At 31.9% G+C, this 15,669-nt stretch overlaps 1 protein-coding gene across 1 annotated transcript in view; it reads right to left on the bottom strand.

The window, feature by feature from the left end:
- Positions 1-15,669, bottom strand: part of LOC122526100 (E3 ubiquitin-protein ligase MYLIP) — a 152,637-nt gene that overhangs the window by 16,914 nt on the left and 120,054 nt on the right. Inside the window, exon 2 of the mRNA XM_043649269.1 lies at positions 5,915-6,111. Within this exon, the coding sequence (XP_043505204.1) occupies positions 5,915-6,111 (197 nt within the window). The remainder of the gene's footprint in view (positions 1-5,914; positions 6,112-15,669) is intronic.

Here is a 15,669-nt window from a genome sequence, read left to right as displayed (position 1 = left end):
ATTCGTTAGAGATTAATCGGTGCGCCCAGTGGAAGTGTCTGCAAGAGACCCGCCTTGCTTTTCCTCGTGGTTAAAGGTGAACGTACGTAGGTACTACGTGCGGCTCGTACATAACGACGACTTCAGTGTAATGCCGTTCCACAACGGCATTACACTGAGCTTTAAAAGAAGGAACTCCAAGCAAATTGGAACTAGGTTCCTTCGGGATTCCAAATTGCTTTTCTTCTTCTTCTTCTTCTTCTTCTTCTTCATCTTCTTCCCTTTTTCTTTTTTACCTTTTTTTTTTACTTTATTCTTATTTTTTGTTCTCTTTTCTTCCATTAATCGCGTACAGAGATTTTTGATCTACCTTTTATCTCACCCAATTTCTCTCTCTCTTTCTCTCTTACTCTTTCTTTTTTTTTCTTTTTATTTCTTTCCCAAGAAAACTCATTAATGTTATATATTCGAGTAAAATTCATTTGGCACAAATCGATTTAGTTCGCATAAAGGAAAAGTTGAGAAAATTGATGTGATTTAGTATCAGATTGTTATATTATTTATTAATCTTGGTCTCGTTTATTAATGATGATTATAATGGTAATTATAAACACGTTGATTTTCTACGTTTTAATAAACGATTGACACGAACACGCAATATTATTTTTGTCTTTTTTATTTCTTTAGAAATTTGTTAGTTTTTGAGGATTAATTCGATCTAGACTTCGTATTTACGGAATAAGATTATTTGACTTTTTTATTTGAATTTTCTTAAAATAGGGGTGGACGTCTGTAGTCTTTGACAATTTACGATAATACGTTGGGGAAATTTATTTTTCATTTAAAAATAAAACTTAATTAATAATCAAGTGCTTTGATAATAAAATTGTTAATGATTCTAAAAGTGTAATTAATGGTTTTGACCTGTAAATGGTTAAACGTGTTTCATTAGTAAATTTAATATACGAGTTTCGTTAATTTGAGACGATAATTATATTCTATATATATATATTTGAAAAATGTTTATTAAAATATTATATTATAAGAGCTTACCCGAGAGTTATGAAATAATGATTTTCTTTTTAGAAAAATTGTTATGAAAAAGAAACAAAAGAGAGGGTAAAAAGAAAATGTTCAGTATAAAGGAAACTTGTATACCGTTGCCTCGAGGTTATGACAAAGAACCAAAGAAGGAGACCTTCGTAATAAGAATCCGATAGTTAATTAAGGTAGATATTTTTGTTTCTTTTCTTTTGTATAAACAACATCGAAACGAAAGCTCGTTTATTAAAAATCTTAATCCGTTTACCATATTAATCTTCTATTAATTCCTGGATTCACAACAATTCAAAGTATCTAAATGAAGAAAAAAAAGAACAAAAATATAAAATATAAAATAAAAATATACAGAAACGCGTTATTCATTTCTATTTGCAAAAATAAACGATAAATAATTATAGCCTCATTCGTTGAGAACCATTAAATTAAATGTTTACCGATATTTCACTGCGTGTATCTATACCAAAAAAAAAGAAAAAAATGAAAATAAAAAAGAAACACACTCTTATAGATATACGCACAGCATAGGTAGAATTATCATTGGGTAATAATTTACGGATGGTATTGCAGACAAATTTCATCCCCGTTGAAATTAACTTCTGGCGCGTTTCTCATTTGCATTTTTTTCTTTTTTAATCGTAAAAGAAAAAAAAAATATATGTGTGTATAAATATTTTATGGATGACAATCGAAACGACCGTGAGAACAATAAATTGTTCTAACTGTACGATAACCAATCGAGAGAAAGAACAAAAAAAATATAATAATTCTATACGATTTGGTTTCTGCGAACATCTAATATAAGATCAAGAATAACATTTCGTAAGTTGCTTTCTAAAACGTTTAGATTTTCTTTCTTGTATATAATAGAAAGAGATAGAAGGAGAAAGAGAGAGAGAGAGAAAGAGAAAGAAGGGAAAATAGAAAGGGAAAGATAAAATGAAAGAGAAAGAGCAAAGCCGTAGAGAAACCACGATTAAATTGGAATTACGAATCGATCTGTTGAAATCTCCGACCCTAAAGTACTTCGTATCCACCGCGTTGCAATTAATTAAACTTGCGACCTGATTGCGCTGTGCTTAATTACGACGATTGTTTGGAAAACTTTGCTAACGTCTGCGATGGTCTGTCATTGATTTTCCTTTCCTTGTCAACTGATATATTATCAAAAATAATTCACAAATAATAATAAGACAGACATCGATGAAAAGTATTCTTATTTACTTACTTGTTCGTTAGATTTAATTAAACATTTATTTTACGATGGTTAGTATAAGAAAAAAAACTGGTGTGTGTACTTATGTACGCATGTAAGAAGTTATACTTCTTTGCCGTACTAAAACGAACATAACCTCAATAACCTTAAAAATAACTTCAAAAAATAACTTAAAAGAAAAAACAGTTATTATTATATATATATATATATATATATATATATATATATATATATATATATATAAGAAAGAATAAAAAAAGTAAATAAAAATATCAAAATATAGATATCAGGCCACACTAAATATAAGAGAGATATATTGAATTACTTGACGCGTCAACAACAGTCATGGCGCGGTTACAGCATTAGTTCTCGCTTCGATCATTTAAGTAAAGCAGCGCTGACTACGATTAGTATTTGGATGGGTGACCCGCTTGAGAAAAAAAGGGGGGAAGAAGAAAAGAAGACAACTTCATGCCGTATACTTGAAATCGCTTTGCCGCGCGTCGTCAATACCGACAAACTTCATGGTGTCGTTTTTCCAGACGTTCGGAACAAAATCACTCCCCATTACATTTTCCCCAACGCGCCAAAAGAAGTATAACTTCAAAAAAAAAAAAAGAAAAGTTCATAAAATAATATTATCTTATATTATAAGACATTATTATTCTTTCTTTTCCGTATACACACATGTACACGGCGGTATTTCATTGGATAAACCCGTTGGAATGAGAGAGTTTATATTTTTAGCGACGAAAGGGTGCTAGCTGTTGTATACATTTGCGTAAAACAAACGGAAAGGAAACACTAGAAAATACAAATGTAAAAGAAGACTATATAGAACACCGTTATACATATATATAAGTAACACGTTGGTGGTGGTGGTGGTGGTAGTATAACTGAGGTAGGTTAGGCGCAAACTCTTTCTCACGGCAACGTGATAAATCCAACGTGTGGATTCTTTACGGCCTTGCTGCGGAATTCCGTGACCATTTGTCCTCATTTATCCAAGCAACAAAGCCGATAACGTCGGTCTTCGTTTCAAAAGCTATTAGTAAATTACCTCTCTCTTTGTCTCTCATCTTAATCAAGGCTATTTTTCTTTCAAAGCATCGTGTTAACGTGGCCGTATTTAAAAAAAAAAAAAAAAAAGAAGAAGAAAAAAAAAGTATACGTTTAAGTATACACCTTCTCTCTTCCTCTTCTCTTTTACTCGATTCTTTTGTGGATAAAAAGAAGAAAGAAAGAAAAAAAAAACATAATGATAAACACTAATTACTATAGAGACCTGATCGAATAATACCGGGTGAAAAATTTAACACTGGCCACTCGAATGGCCAACTTTATTTCTCACGTTTTCGTACGACTTGAATTGTTTAATTTGTAATTTTTATGAAAACCAAATAAATAATGAAATGAAATAATGAAGATAGCAAATAATGTAAACCGCTTACTTTGAGCGTATTAAAACATCTTGTTTAAATAGTGTATATATATAAACGAATATAATATTATTCCATTTAAATAAGGATATGGTCATTTTTAAAATCAAATAAATTACGCGTTCGACGCATTATTTTGTTTTTTTTTATGCATAACCAATAGCAATCAAGTTATTCAAATAGCTTGTTTTAATTACTTTTTATAATTGTATATGTATATATAATATGTGGATTTTAATAACTGTATAACTCGCATACAAGCAAGAGAAAAAAAATACGAATGGTTGGTTAATATTTTTTCAAAAAAAAAAGTCGAAATACATATATTCAAGTAGCTAATTATGCCGTGGCCTCGAGCGAGAAAATAAGTTTATATGGAAAGAGAAAAGATGAGATGATATTTATTTTAAAATATCATCTACTAACCATCATCTAACAATTTCCAAAATTTTGATAGAGTTCATATAACAAGTGAGATAATTAATATTGTTATGAAAACTAGAGAAAATTTCGAAATACTGGAGGGAAAAGTTCGGCTTCGTGAGATATTCACAAGGGAGTGGGTGGGTGGCTGGATGGCTGGCTGGCTCATAGAAGGGTTAAAGAGTATCAGGGGTTAGCTGACGAACAAATAAGCTGACGTAAATTAGAATTTCAATAAAGCTGCCGCGTTACCTTCGTATTACTATTATTATTAGTTATAAACATTTTCTGTAGTTGTACATTTTCTCTCTCTCTCTCTCTCTCTTTCTCTAATATTCTGAATTCATGTAAACAAATGCATATTTTATAAAGGTATAAATATACATACATATATACATATATATAAAGTTAGTGTGTATACGTATATGCAATATATATCCTAACAATAAGTCATGAAAATATATTCAAGGATAATATTACCAAGTGCAATAAGTGCATTGGGCCAATTCTAGTATGCAATTCCGTACGTGCTTGCAAGGCAAATCTTTCTCCTTCCCTATCTATCTTTCTATCGTAGATCGATCGATTTTCCAAGAAATCCTGATTGCAAAGGAGAGGAATCCTTTTTTCGTATAAAAAGTATTCAACGTTATTTGGATGAAGTACGTTCCTTTACAGAGTACTAAAACTTCACTCGAATCCTATTTTCTTTTTTTTTTATTCTTTTTATTTTTATTACTTTTTAACTTTCTTGTATCGTTTCAGGACGAGTATATTCGTGCGAATCAAGAGAAAGAGAAATAAAGATAGAATGGGTGCCCTCCTCCTCCTTCTTCTCCCCCAACCACGCCTTTTTACGGATTACGAAAATAAACCGGAACGAAACTAGATAACATACGAGTATACTTTGCATTTCGCGGGTTTCCGTCTAACGAGCCAATCAGAACTTCAAACAAAGCCGTGCTGCATTCCACGATGCTGAGTATCTTCTATTTCGTTTATGCTCGTCCTTGGTCGTTGCCTTTATTCTCTGACAGTTCTCTCTCTCTCTCTCTTCTCGACAACCAGAAACTAGGGTAATCCTTATTATTTTTTCATCCCTTATTCTTTTTTCTAAGAATAAGAAGATATTCCTTTTAGAAGAGAATATCAATGCACGCCATGAATAACATTAAACTTTTTTCATGACATATATATATATCTTTTGAGATATAGAATAACTTGATATATCTTTGTTTAAAGAAATCGACATCAATTGAAATTCTGTTTTTCACGTAGACGGTTTATAATGTTGAAATAAAGTTCAGTTGAAAGCGCGGTAAATTGGGGAGTGGGTTGGGTAGAGGATCGGGGGGGAGGGAAGGGGGGTTGAAAGAGGTCCGTCCTCAAATTGCGTCAGAAATGAAATTTACTTTGCTCGTGGCGCAATTTCCCAACTTAATGACTGCGATTTCGCAAAATCTTCTTACTTTAGAGAAATCTCTAGGTTTATTTTTCTTTTTTTTTTTTAACTTATTATAACGTTGAGACCGTAGAAATGGATTTTTGTCGTCTACTTCTTCTTCTTCTTCTTCTTCTTTCTTTTTCCTTTTCCTTTTTTTTTTTTTTTTTTTTTTTTTGAGAAAGTAATTAACTCATTCGTAATAATCAATTTTTGTTGTAAAAGTTTTTTTCTGAATGAAAACAATTTATGAACGCTTTATATCCATTTGCGGGGTAAGGAAAAAGAAAAAACAAATTAGAAAAACGAAACATTGCGAAGAGATTTCGAAAGGAAAATACTATTTTTATTTTTTACCTGGTAGCTTCTTGCAGCAACAGGTGAGGCGGCACCCAAAACTTAACCCTCAGAGCGAATCTTAAAGGTACCACGCCTCCACCGGTCTGCCTTTCTATTGGATTTCTCAAATTCAGCCAGAGTTCTTCGCCTTTTGCGTTTTGATATTTTAATCCGAAGTAGTCGCATTCTTTGCTGATTCCCAAACAGTCGCATGCCTGTGAACACAAAACAATTGTTTTTTGTTCTTATTATTATACATCAGTTTGACATCTTTTTAGAAACAAAAAAAAAAAAGCAAGAATCAACGATATCAATAAATACAATTATGTAATTAATAATATTATTAATTTATTATTATTATTAATTATTAAAGTAATTAATAATACAAATGACCGCGTACTGTAATTTGTAAAGAATGTGGTAATTTGTAAACAAAAAATTCGCTGAAAACGTATAAAAAAAGTACATTATTCATTTCTAAATAAAAAAAGGTGTAGCGTTCACTATATTCCAATTTATTAAAAAATCTCATTCTATACGAAAATATTAATCGTGTTTTTTATTCGATATTCTTTGTCTCTGTCTCTGTCTTCTCTCTTTCTCTCTCATTCCTTTATATCTCAAAGCTAGCTATCCGACTGGCTTCGATGTCGCACGTATAATTAACCGTTTATCCAGACGTACCGGCCGATTAATCCGCACAAAACCGCAGGCCGATTCAGGGGAAAACACCGACTCCGAGCTGCCAGTGCGGCTAACAAATTGCCGGTCATAATTTAGAAAGTTATTACAGGGGAATCGAGGGAGGGGGGAGGGGGATGTGCGAACACGAATACACAAACACACTAATACGATTTTCCTGCAAAAACCTATTATCCACACTTACGTATTTTTTTGTCTTTTCCTATTCCTTTTATTCAATGTTGAAAAATGCTTCTTATTCTTCTTCTTCTTCTACTTTTTCTTCTATTATGAATGAAATTAAATGTAGCGTAAACGTTAAGATAATATACCAATTAATTCAAAGTCAAATTAATTAAGAAATGTATGTATTTCATCGATTATAAAATCATTTTAATATATGGTAATATAACTAAAAAGGAAAAAAATTTGAATCGAACGAAGTATTGAATAATTCATTATAACTTTATTCGATTATATATTTAAATATAATAAATTACGTAAACATTTAACAGATCTAAATTATCAGTTTATTAAACTGCAAATTCATCAAACAAGAGTTCGACTCGGTTGGCTCGAATAATCCAAGCCCTAGCGAAAGTTACTTCGAGTGTAAACTGTTTGTATAGGTATATCACATTCGAGTTTCCAAGCCAGCAGACCACCATTTGGTTTACCCAACTGGTCATTGTCACGCTGTCTTGCACTCTGATTGGCTATTGGTATTCTGTAGTGTTTCCTTTTAAAAAACTAAATTCGTGTCCCTTGTTTTCAATGTTCAATTTTAAATACGAAATGTTCGTTCTCAATTGCTCAACCATATTTATTATACTTTAATTTATCTTTCTACATTCGCATGCGTCATAACGTATAATTATAAATTAGCCTTTTTCTTTTTAATTATTATTCTTAAGGTCTTCCACGCTACAATTTGATTTCCTTATTACGTAGCACGTTTTTCCTAATAATGGAAATAGTCATTAAGTTATATAAGTAACGTATGATTCATCAAGGTTAGTATTCAAGATCGTTTGTTCGATGGTCATTGAGAATAGAAGCATTAAATGTTTCCCGCGTGCATTGAAATTATATTTCATTTGATTCGAATCAATATCATTCGATTTCATGATCGTTATTACATTCGCTTATTTTTATCGGAAAAAATAAAAGCAAGTAGTTATAAAAGGTATACGTATGCTGTATAAATATAACAACAAAAAAAGAAGGAGAGAAAAAAATTCATACAATTGATATTACCTCTGAAATACTTTGATTTAAATATTTTCTTGGGTAATATAATTTTTCTGCGATAAGATTATGTTATATTTATAACAAACCATTCGAGTTCATCGATGCGTTGATATCATTTTTCCTGAACGTCAGTTGATAAATAATTAGAGAAATACGAAATGGGTAGATTTATATATACATACATACAGGACGTACAAACACAATTTAACAAACAAACGAATAAAGAAAGAAAGAAGGAAAGAAATAAAAAAAACAGAGAAGGAAAATGAATCGATGAGATGAAAAAGAAGCTGGTGCATGTCGATGAAGAAAGGGGAAGAAGTTGGAACGAAAATTGGAATCCCTGACAATTCCAATTTTGATGCGAACCGCCAAAGGAAAAGTTGACTGGTTTTCTCACTCCAATCCCGGAAACAATGAACGGACCTTCCGCGAATAAATATTGAACTTAGCACGGGACTGAGAGACGAAGGGGGTGGTGGGCTGAAGGAAAAGGGACGACGATCAAAACCTTTCCACGGGAGTTCGAGTTCGTCGAAATCGAACGCTCTTTTCGTTCGAATCGGGGTTCTTATAAAACCATTGAATAAATAGGAAAAAAACAATAAAAAAAGTCAAGAAAAAGCGATCAAAAAATATGCTACAATGGTGGTTGTGGTTGTGATAGTGGTAAACTTTTTCAAAACAAAAAAAATATAAAATACGTTCCATTTCAATTGGCTTTGGGTCAATCATCGAAAGCTTTCTTTAAGTTACATTACAGAATAATAATTATTTGAAAAGAATCCACCCCTCGCACTTCTTTCTTCCACTTTTCCACCCCACTCTTCATAGTAATTTCATCTGATTTCTCCAAAGAAAACTTTGTTCTTTTTTTATAGAAACACACAGCCCTGCGCTGAGCTCTTGCCGAGGATTTAACTCATTCCTGTTAATTACTTTCCTTCTTTTTAAATGCGCGAAGAGAAAATTGATCCTTTTATATCTTCGCTGATTTTTATATTATAATATCTTTATAATAGATCGTATATTTTCTTTTTTATTTACTTACGATTAAAATTATTTCATTTAATTATATCACGTCTTTATATATGTATCAGTATTTTATAAAAATAAACGTAGAATTGCAATTAGGATTTAAAAATTGATACCGAATACACGTTGATATTTTATCATAAATATCCCGACAATTTAATTAGAATTCCAATGAGAAATATGTAAAAAAAAAATAAAAAAGAAAATACTCTCTATGTGACGGAATAATATAATAATCTTGAATTATTATTATTATTATTATTATTATTATTATCATTATCATCGTTATTATTAATGCAATAAACGGAATAACATTACTATTAATGGGAATATTATGGGAATAACGAAAATGTATCGTTTGTTCGTGCAAATGGCTCGTTATAAAACGTTAAACTATTTACGTTCGAGATTAGTTGGTACTTGGATGGTATCCCTGGAAAACTCGGTCACGTGCATAGCGATAAGGAAAATTCACAGGGAGTGAAATACCGGTTGTTTTTGCTGCGATAAATTGCACCTCTCTTTTTCACTCTTTTCTCTTTCCCCACTTGTACCCCCTTCCCCCCGTTGGTTGGTTGGTTGGAGGCACGTTCGTCATTCCTTGTGACTTTCAACGACGGTTTTAAAAAAAATTAAAAAAAAAAAAAAGAAAAGAAAAAAGCAAACTCCAAGATGAATAGTTCGCGCTAGAAGTATTACTCATCTTAACCTGTTTATTCATCGGGATCATCATATCAAACGAAAGTTAAAGTCAAGAAGATCTTGAACTACCCCACGCCTCGAGGCTTTTGTCTTTTTTTCTTTTTTTTTTTTTTTTCCTTTTTTTCTCACGAATACGAAAATACGAATATTTCGAATTTTTCGTCTTTTTTTTTTACTCGTCGCGAAGGAGAGAAAATTTCTCCACCACTTACAGAAATTTCGTACGGACGGGCGAATTTTAAAAGTTGAAATATTTAAGGATTAAACAAAAAATCTGTACGACAAACGAAATGTTGTCGACGAACGTACGTAAAAGAAAAAAAGAAAGAAGAAAGAAACAAACAAACAAAAACACCATACAAAAACCTATACATATTTTATTTTCTCTCGTTGATATACTTTAGTAAAGAATAAAAAAATGCAATAAAAATTGAGAGGACGAGATTGGTTTAGTTGACCGAGCGAAGGGGTTAATATTTGCTCGTAAATTTGTTCATTTCGCGCAAACAATGGATACAAACTATTCTATGTAAACTTGTTCGTTAAAATTCGCATAGACTTAATCGGATGAAGATCAATGTTACAAGACCGTAAATTACGATTCATATTATCCGATTAATTATTTAATCTCGCTGATTCTCGATAGACGATCGTGCTATCAAATGCTTGTGCCTTTAAATCGAAACGTGAAATCGTTCTAAAACGCACAAATTCGTATACAGCGTATAAATCGTCAAACAGATTGCGACTATTCGTACGAAATCGCATCTTAATGCCATAAATAATTTGCTTTTACCATATAGACTCGAGTTAGTTAGCCCGGTAAATTTCACGCTCGTTCGTTCGTTCGTTAGCACGGATTTATTCAGTTTATTTTTTTCCTGTTTTTTTTTTAAATATTATTTCTGATAATACACGTAAAAGATAAGATTTCAGTTCTAAAATATAAATTATTGAAACGTTCGTTGCAAAAATAAAAGATTATAATTTTCGATATTTTTAGTTATAACGTTAGTTTATCGGATATTTAACACGATAACGATACGATATTTTAAAAGATAATAATATAAATACCACAATTCAAGTGTGTAACGATGAGAGACAGATTTTAATTACGGAACCAAACGATCTTATTCGTTTGAGGGAGGGGATGTGGGTGGGAAAGGTTGCTTTGAATTTACCGCTTCGGTGAGAGAAATATACCCTCGTATATACATTTTCGGGTAAACTTTTCTAAAAGGGAAACAAATTTTAAATGCAGAACGCACGTTTCATCTCGCAGACGATAATATAATACATATATCTGTAAAGTTTTATATTTTTTTTCTCTCACTCATTTTATCATAAATTTGTAGAAACATAACGCTAATAAAAGATGAACCATATATTTATCTTATCTAACATATATATATATATATATATATATATATATATATATATATATTATAAATTATATAAATCGCGATTTTAAATAACTTCAACGCAAGTCAGTGACGCCAACGTTTAATTGGATTAATTGCAAATGTGTTTTGTTTTTGAAAAAGATTTATATTTACGTAATCAACGAATGAGAGAAAGAAAGAGGAATTTATTGAAAATTAGATAGACAAAAGAAAAAGAAAAGAAAATGAATGATTGTATAACCGATCGTTCAACGATATCGAATAAATTGTTTAAAATTCAAGTCACGTTAGAGGGAAGAAATATACAGTGTGCATATAACATGTGTGTGTGTGTGGAAGAAATAGAAGAAAAAGAAATCACACGACAGTGCGGGGATGAAAGAAACATTTCGTAATTCTCTCTTCTCGGTGGGGTTTGTGGGTGCAATCGTTTTCGATATCTCGATATCACGTGTCACTTTTGGCGCATTTTTTCGAATACAATAAGCGACACGAATGAACAAACGAACGAAACGTCGACAACGACCAATTTTTGTTTCCTGTTAGGATTTGCTTTGCCCCGTGTTTTATACGATTCCCGTTCGTTCTCGTATATTATTTTTTTATTGTCCCCCCCATTTTTCTTTTCTTTTCTTTTCTTTCTTTCTTTCTTTTCTTTCTTTCTATTTTTATTCGTACGAGCTCGATGCAAACGTGTACGCGACATGTACGCGTGGTGGGCATCGTCGTCGACTTTCATAAATATTCAGATGGCAGGGCAGACCGTTTTGAAAAATCGCCGGTACGATAACTTCCAGAGAAACGGCAGAGAAAGTGGGGGAGAGATAGTGAGAGAAACTAAAAAGAAAAAAAACAATAGAGAAATAAAAAAAAGAACGAGGGGGTGGAAACGAAGAAAAGAAATATATTATAAAGGAAGGGAAACACGAAAATGGCGAGACAAAGGAACGACGTCGAAGTGTGGGCTGCCATTTTACTTTTTCCACGGCTGCTTAATACGCGTAGGCGGGTGTTGTGTTCGTTCATATTCGATGCGGGGTATATAAATTCGAAAAATTAATTTCACTTGGAGAATATTCATTTTTATACCGTGGTAGATAAACAAAGTATACGATCTTTATTACTTTTCTTCATTGAAAATTATTGAAACGTCGTTAACCGATGGAATAATATAAGAAAGTTAAGTTATATAAATTTTGTGAAAATAATTTTCTCTCTCTATTTTTTTGTTGTCTTTTCTTTATTTCTTAAACAAATTATTCATTCGAGAATTTCTTTCGTTTTCATTTAACTTATTGCGAGAAAGAGTAGCTTCTATATTTGACGTAGAAATAGAAATATATATATACATGTACATGTATCTACGCGTTAGTATGCGTAACATACATAGGTTTATGGTATAGCAAAAGTATGCGTGGGAGTTTGTACGGTGAAAGCGCGACGACTACTGCAAACGAAGTAATTTGCATTCGTGCCGTCAAAATTAATACCCGGCAACGGTACTGGCGGCAAGAATTAAATAAACTCGTTAATTCGACACGGCGCCAACGACACGAACGAGCTTCGGTTTGTCCGGTTGACCATAATCGGCAGATTTTCCTGAATATTTTTTACACGCTTACGCAACACGTATTACACCTATACACATACACACACATATATATATAATAATAATACAAACAGCATATGTCGAAAATATCGATTCCCCTTTCCTAAAATTGTAACATAATCGATTCGATCGACTATTATAAATCGATTATTAATGAATCTTGTGTAAAGTCTGGCCGACTTGTATATCCACCATAGAAATATTTAATCGTATATATCACGAGGTCAGATTATTTCATACGATAATAGATCGGCTATTATCTAAAATAGTCGACCCATTTAGAAGTTATCCAATCATTAGCGCATGGTACACACAGTTTAGGACTTAGTTTCGGGTTAATCGGTTAAATTCAAAAGCCGATCTCTCTTGGTAACCGTCGTCAAGGTTCCCTATTTAAACGAATCGTTAAATTAATTCGATTTAATGTGAAAGAAAAAATGAAAAAAAAAAAAAAACATTAAAAAGAATGAAGAAATATATTTATCCAATCTCGTGATAATTTTTGTTTCTCGCAAATCATTTCAAAAGATTATCTCTTTTGATAATACTCGTTTTCTTTTGTAATAATTATCGATAAATGATCGATAATAAAATTTTGTATTGTCTCACTGAGAAATGATTTATTTATTTATTATATTTGTACGTATATATGGGTAGACAAAAATATAATCATTATTTTCGTCGAATTTTTCTATGAAACAGGACGACGAGGACGACGACGACGGATATGAATTTTCCATGGGATACGTTTCGACGTCAAAGGACACCCTCCCCCCTCCCCCCTCCGATGATGATAAAACAGAAAGAAAAAAAAGTTCAAATTGCATTTTATCCCGACAACGCAACTAGCTAAATTGCGGTTTGAGAGAAGATTTTCCCCGAGTTCCTGTTTTTCTTTTTTTTCTTTTTTTTTTTCTGTCCTTTCTCTCGGATTTTTAATCTACGGAAATGCGAAGACACGGGATACACTTTTGAGCTCGTTCTATATCATCTCTTTTACTTCTCAAAAGTTATAAATATTAATGTCAAACCGATGTGCGCGAGTGGTTTCTTTTCGATAAAATGGCGGACAAGCGGCTGAGGGAAAAATTTCGTTACGATTTTCTACTTTTAAGATGAAAGGACGAAGAGGAGGGAGGGCAGGAAAAAAAATTGAAATTAAAAAAAAAAAAAAGAAGAAAGAAAAAAAATAGAAATAATTAAGAACGCTCGAGCCCGAACGGTGCGCAAAAAGAAAAAGAAAAAAGAAAAAGAAAAAAAAGGAAAAAAAAGGAAGAAATAAAGAAGAAGGAGAAAAAAAAATAGAATTGCACGGAGCTCGTTAGGATTCATTAAAAATTCCACGTAGCTTGGAAATTTTAACAGCCGAGCGTGACGAGGGGACCCAACATGGACGCGGCGTTTAAATTTCCTCCCGTTTTTTTCGAGATCCGCGTCGTGTTATTAGAAGAGTGAGAGAATTTGAAAAAGAAATACGTGACGTACGTTTTAACGCTTTTTTTCCCCCGATTAATGCTAATAATAATAATAATAATATTAATGAATTCATTCAATCGTCAAATCTCAATTACTCAACAATATCGTTAAAGTAAAATCAATTACAAAAATAAATAAATTGATAGGAGAAAATAAACGTAACTTTTTCCTTACGTATCTAAACACATAAGAAAAAATAGATAAACTCATAAAAGTTTTATTCGCGAATGAAAATGTGTAACGATATATTTCGCGTTTATACTTATGGAAGACGTAAGAAAATGAAAAATTACTTTACAAGTTCCACGAATTCTTGTAGTAAAGTGCGTGTCGTGTTATGTCGTGTCTATCGTAATATAGAATATATATATCTTTGAGTTTCGAGACACTAACAAGAGATTCATCAAACTTTCCAAAGAATTATCGATTATTTTCTTCTTTGTAACGTCAGATACTACAGAGTTATGCGTAACATTTATATAAGTACCCCATAGTATACTATTACTATTACTACTACTATGGGAAATTTGATTTTCAAAGGAAACAATCTAGCCGGTATTTTACGAAAGGCTTTAATACTACGAATTTTCGTTGCGTTCCTCGATTTACGATACACAAACTTGGATACCTATTCTCGGTTCGATGCTTCTCGAATTTCGAATTTAAATTAGAAACGTATTTACGCAAAGCGTGTTTCCTCTTTCTCTCTCTTTCGTAATGGCGTTAAAAATAAATGAGTTAAGAAAAAGAAAAAGAAAGAAAAATAAACAAAGAAAAAGAAAACAACTACTCGATATCCTTTCGCATGGTCGGTCGGTCGGTTGGTTGCTTGCTCGCTCGCTTCGCGAAACGTTTCTCTTCACCTCTCTTAAAACGAAACTTAACTCTCGTAGCTCTTCGTGTTCGCACTTTACTGAATGTCGGAGATAATGGAGGTCACAATAAACGATTCTCCGTTTCGCACGGAAAGAAGAGAGAAACGTGATCGACTTACCGAATTCCTCCCCATTTTTCGTAAAACAGTTTTCTCTAGGCGATTTTTTTTCTTATTTTTACCCCCCCCCTCCTCCTTTTCCTTTTCCTCGCAATTTCAATTGCGAAATATTTTGCCCGATAGAGTTTTTCGTGTTTTAATGTCCAAATAAAATAAAATGAAAAAAATGAAAAAAATAAGATAAATAAATAAATAAATAAGTAATAATATAAAATAATTTTATAATATATATAATAATAATATAAAATAATATAATAAATATAATATATTAATTTACTATAATTAAATAATAATAATATAAAATAATAAGAATAATAATGTAAAACGAATTAACGTAAAGTTGAATTTCAACGATTAGATCTATAAATACGAATATAAAAATGTTTTTAAATAAAGACTCTCTCTCGAGAGACCAAAAAAATCAACTTTGATCTTTCTTTTACCCTTTTATTCTTTTCTTTTTTCTTTTGACCATGAGAAACGATTTGGATATTTTTAAAAGCAAGTTCGAACACCTCGTTTAGACGTGCAGAGAAAGAGAGAGAAAGAGAGAGAGAAAGAGAGAAGGGGGCGGGGAGGAAAAAAGCGAAAGCAAACATAAGTGCGTGGTGATATATGTGCT

Source organism: Polistes fuscatus, unplaced genomic scaffold (assembly GCF_010416935.1).
Source record: "Polistes fuscatus isolate 324 unplaced genomic scaffold, CU_Pfus_HIC Scaffold10, whole genome shotgun sequence".
Classification (NCBI taxonomy): domain Eukaryota; kingdom Metazoa; phylum Arthropoda; class Insecta; order Hymenoptera; family Vespidae; genus Polistes; species Polistes fuscatus.
Note: the sequence above shows the minus strand (reverse complement) of the source record. Positions and strands in the feature narration are given on the sequence as shown.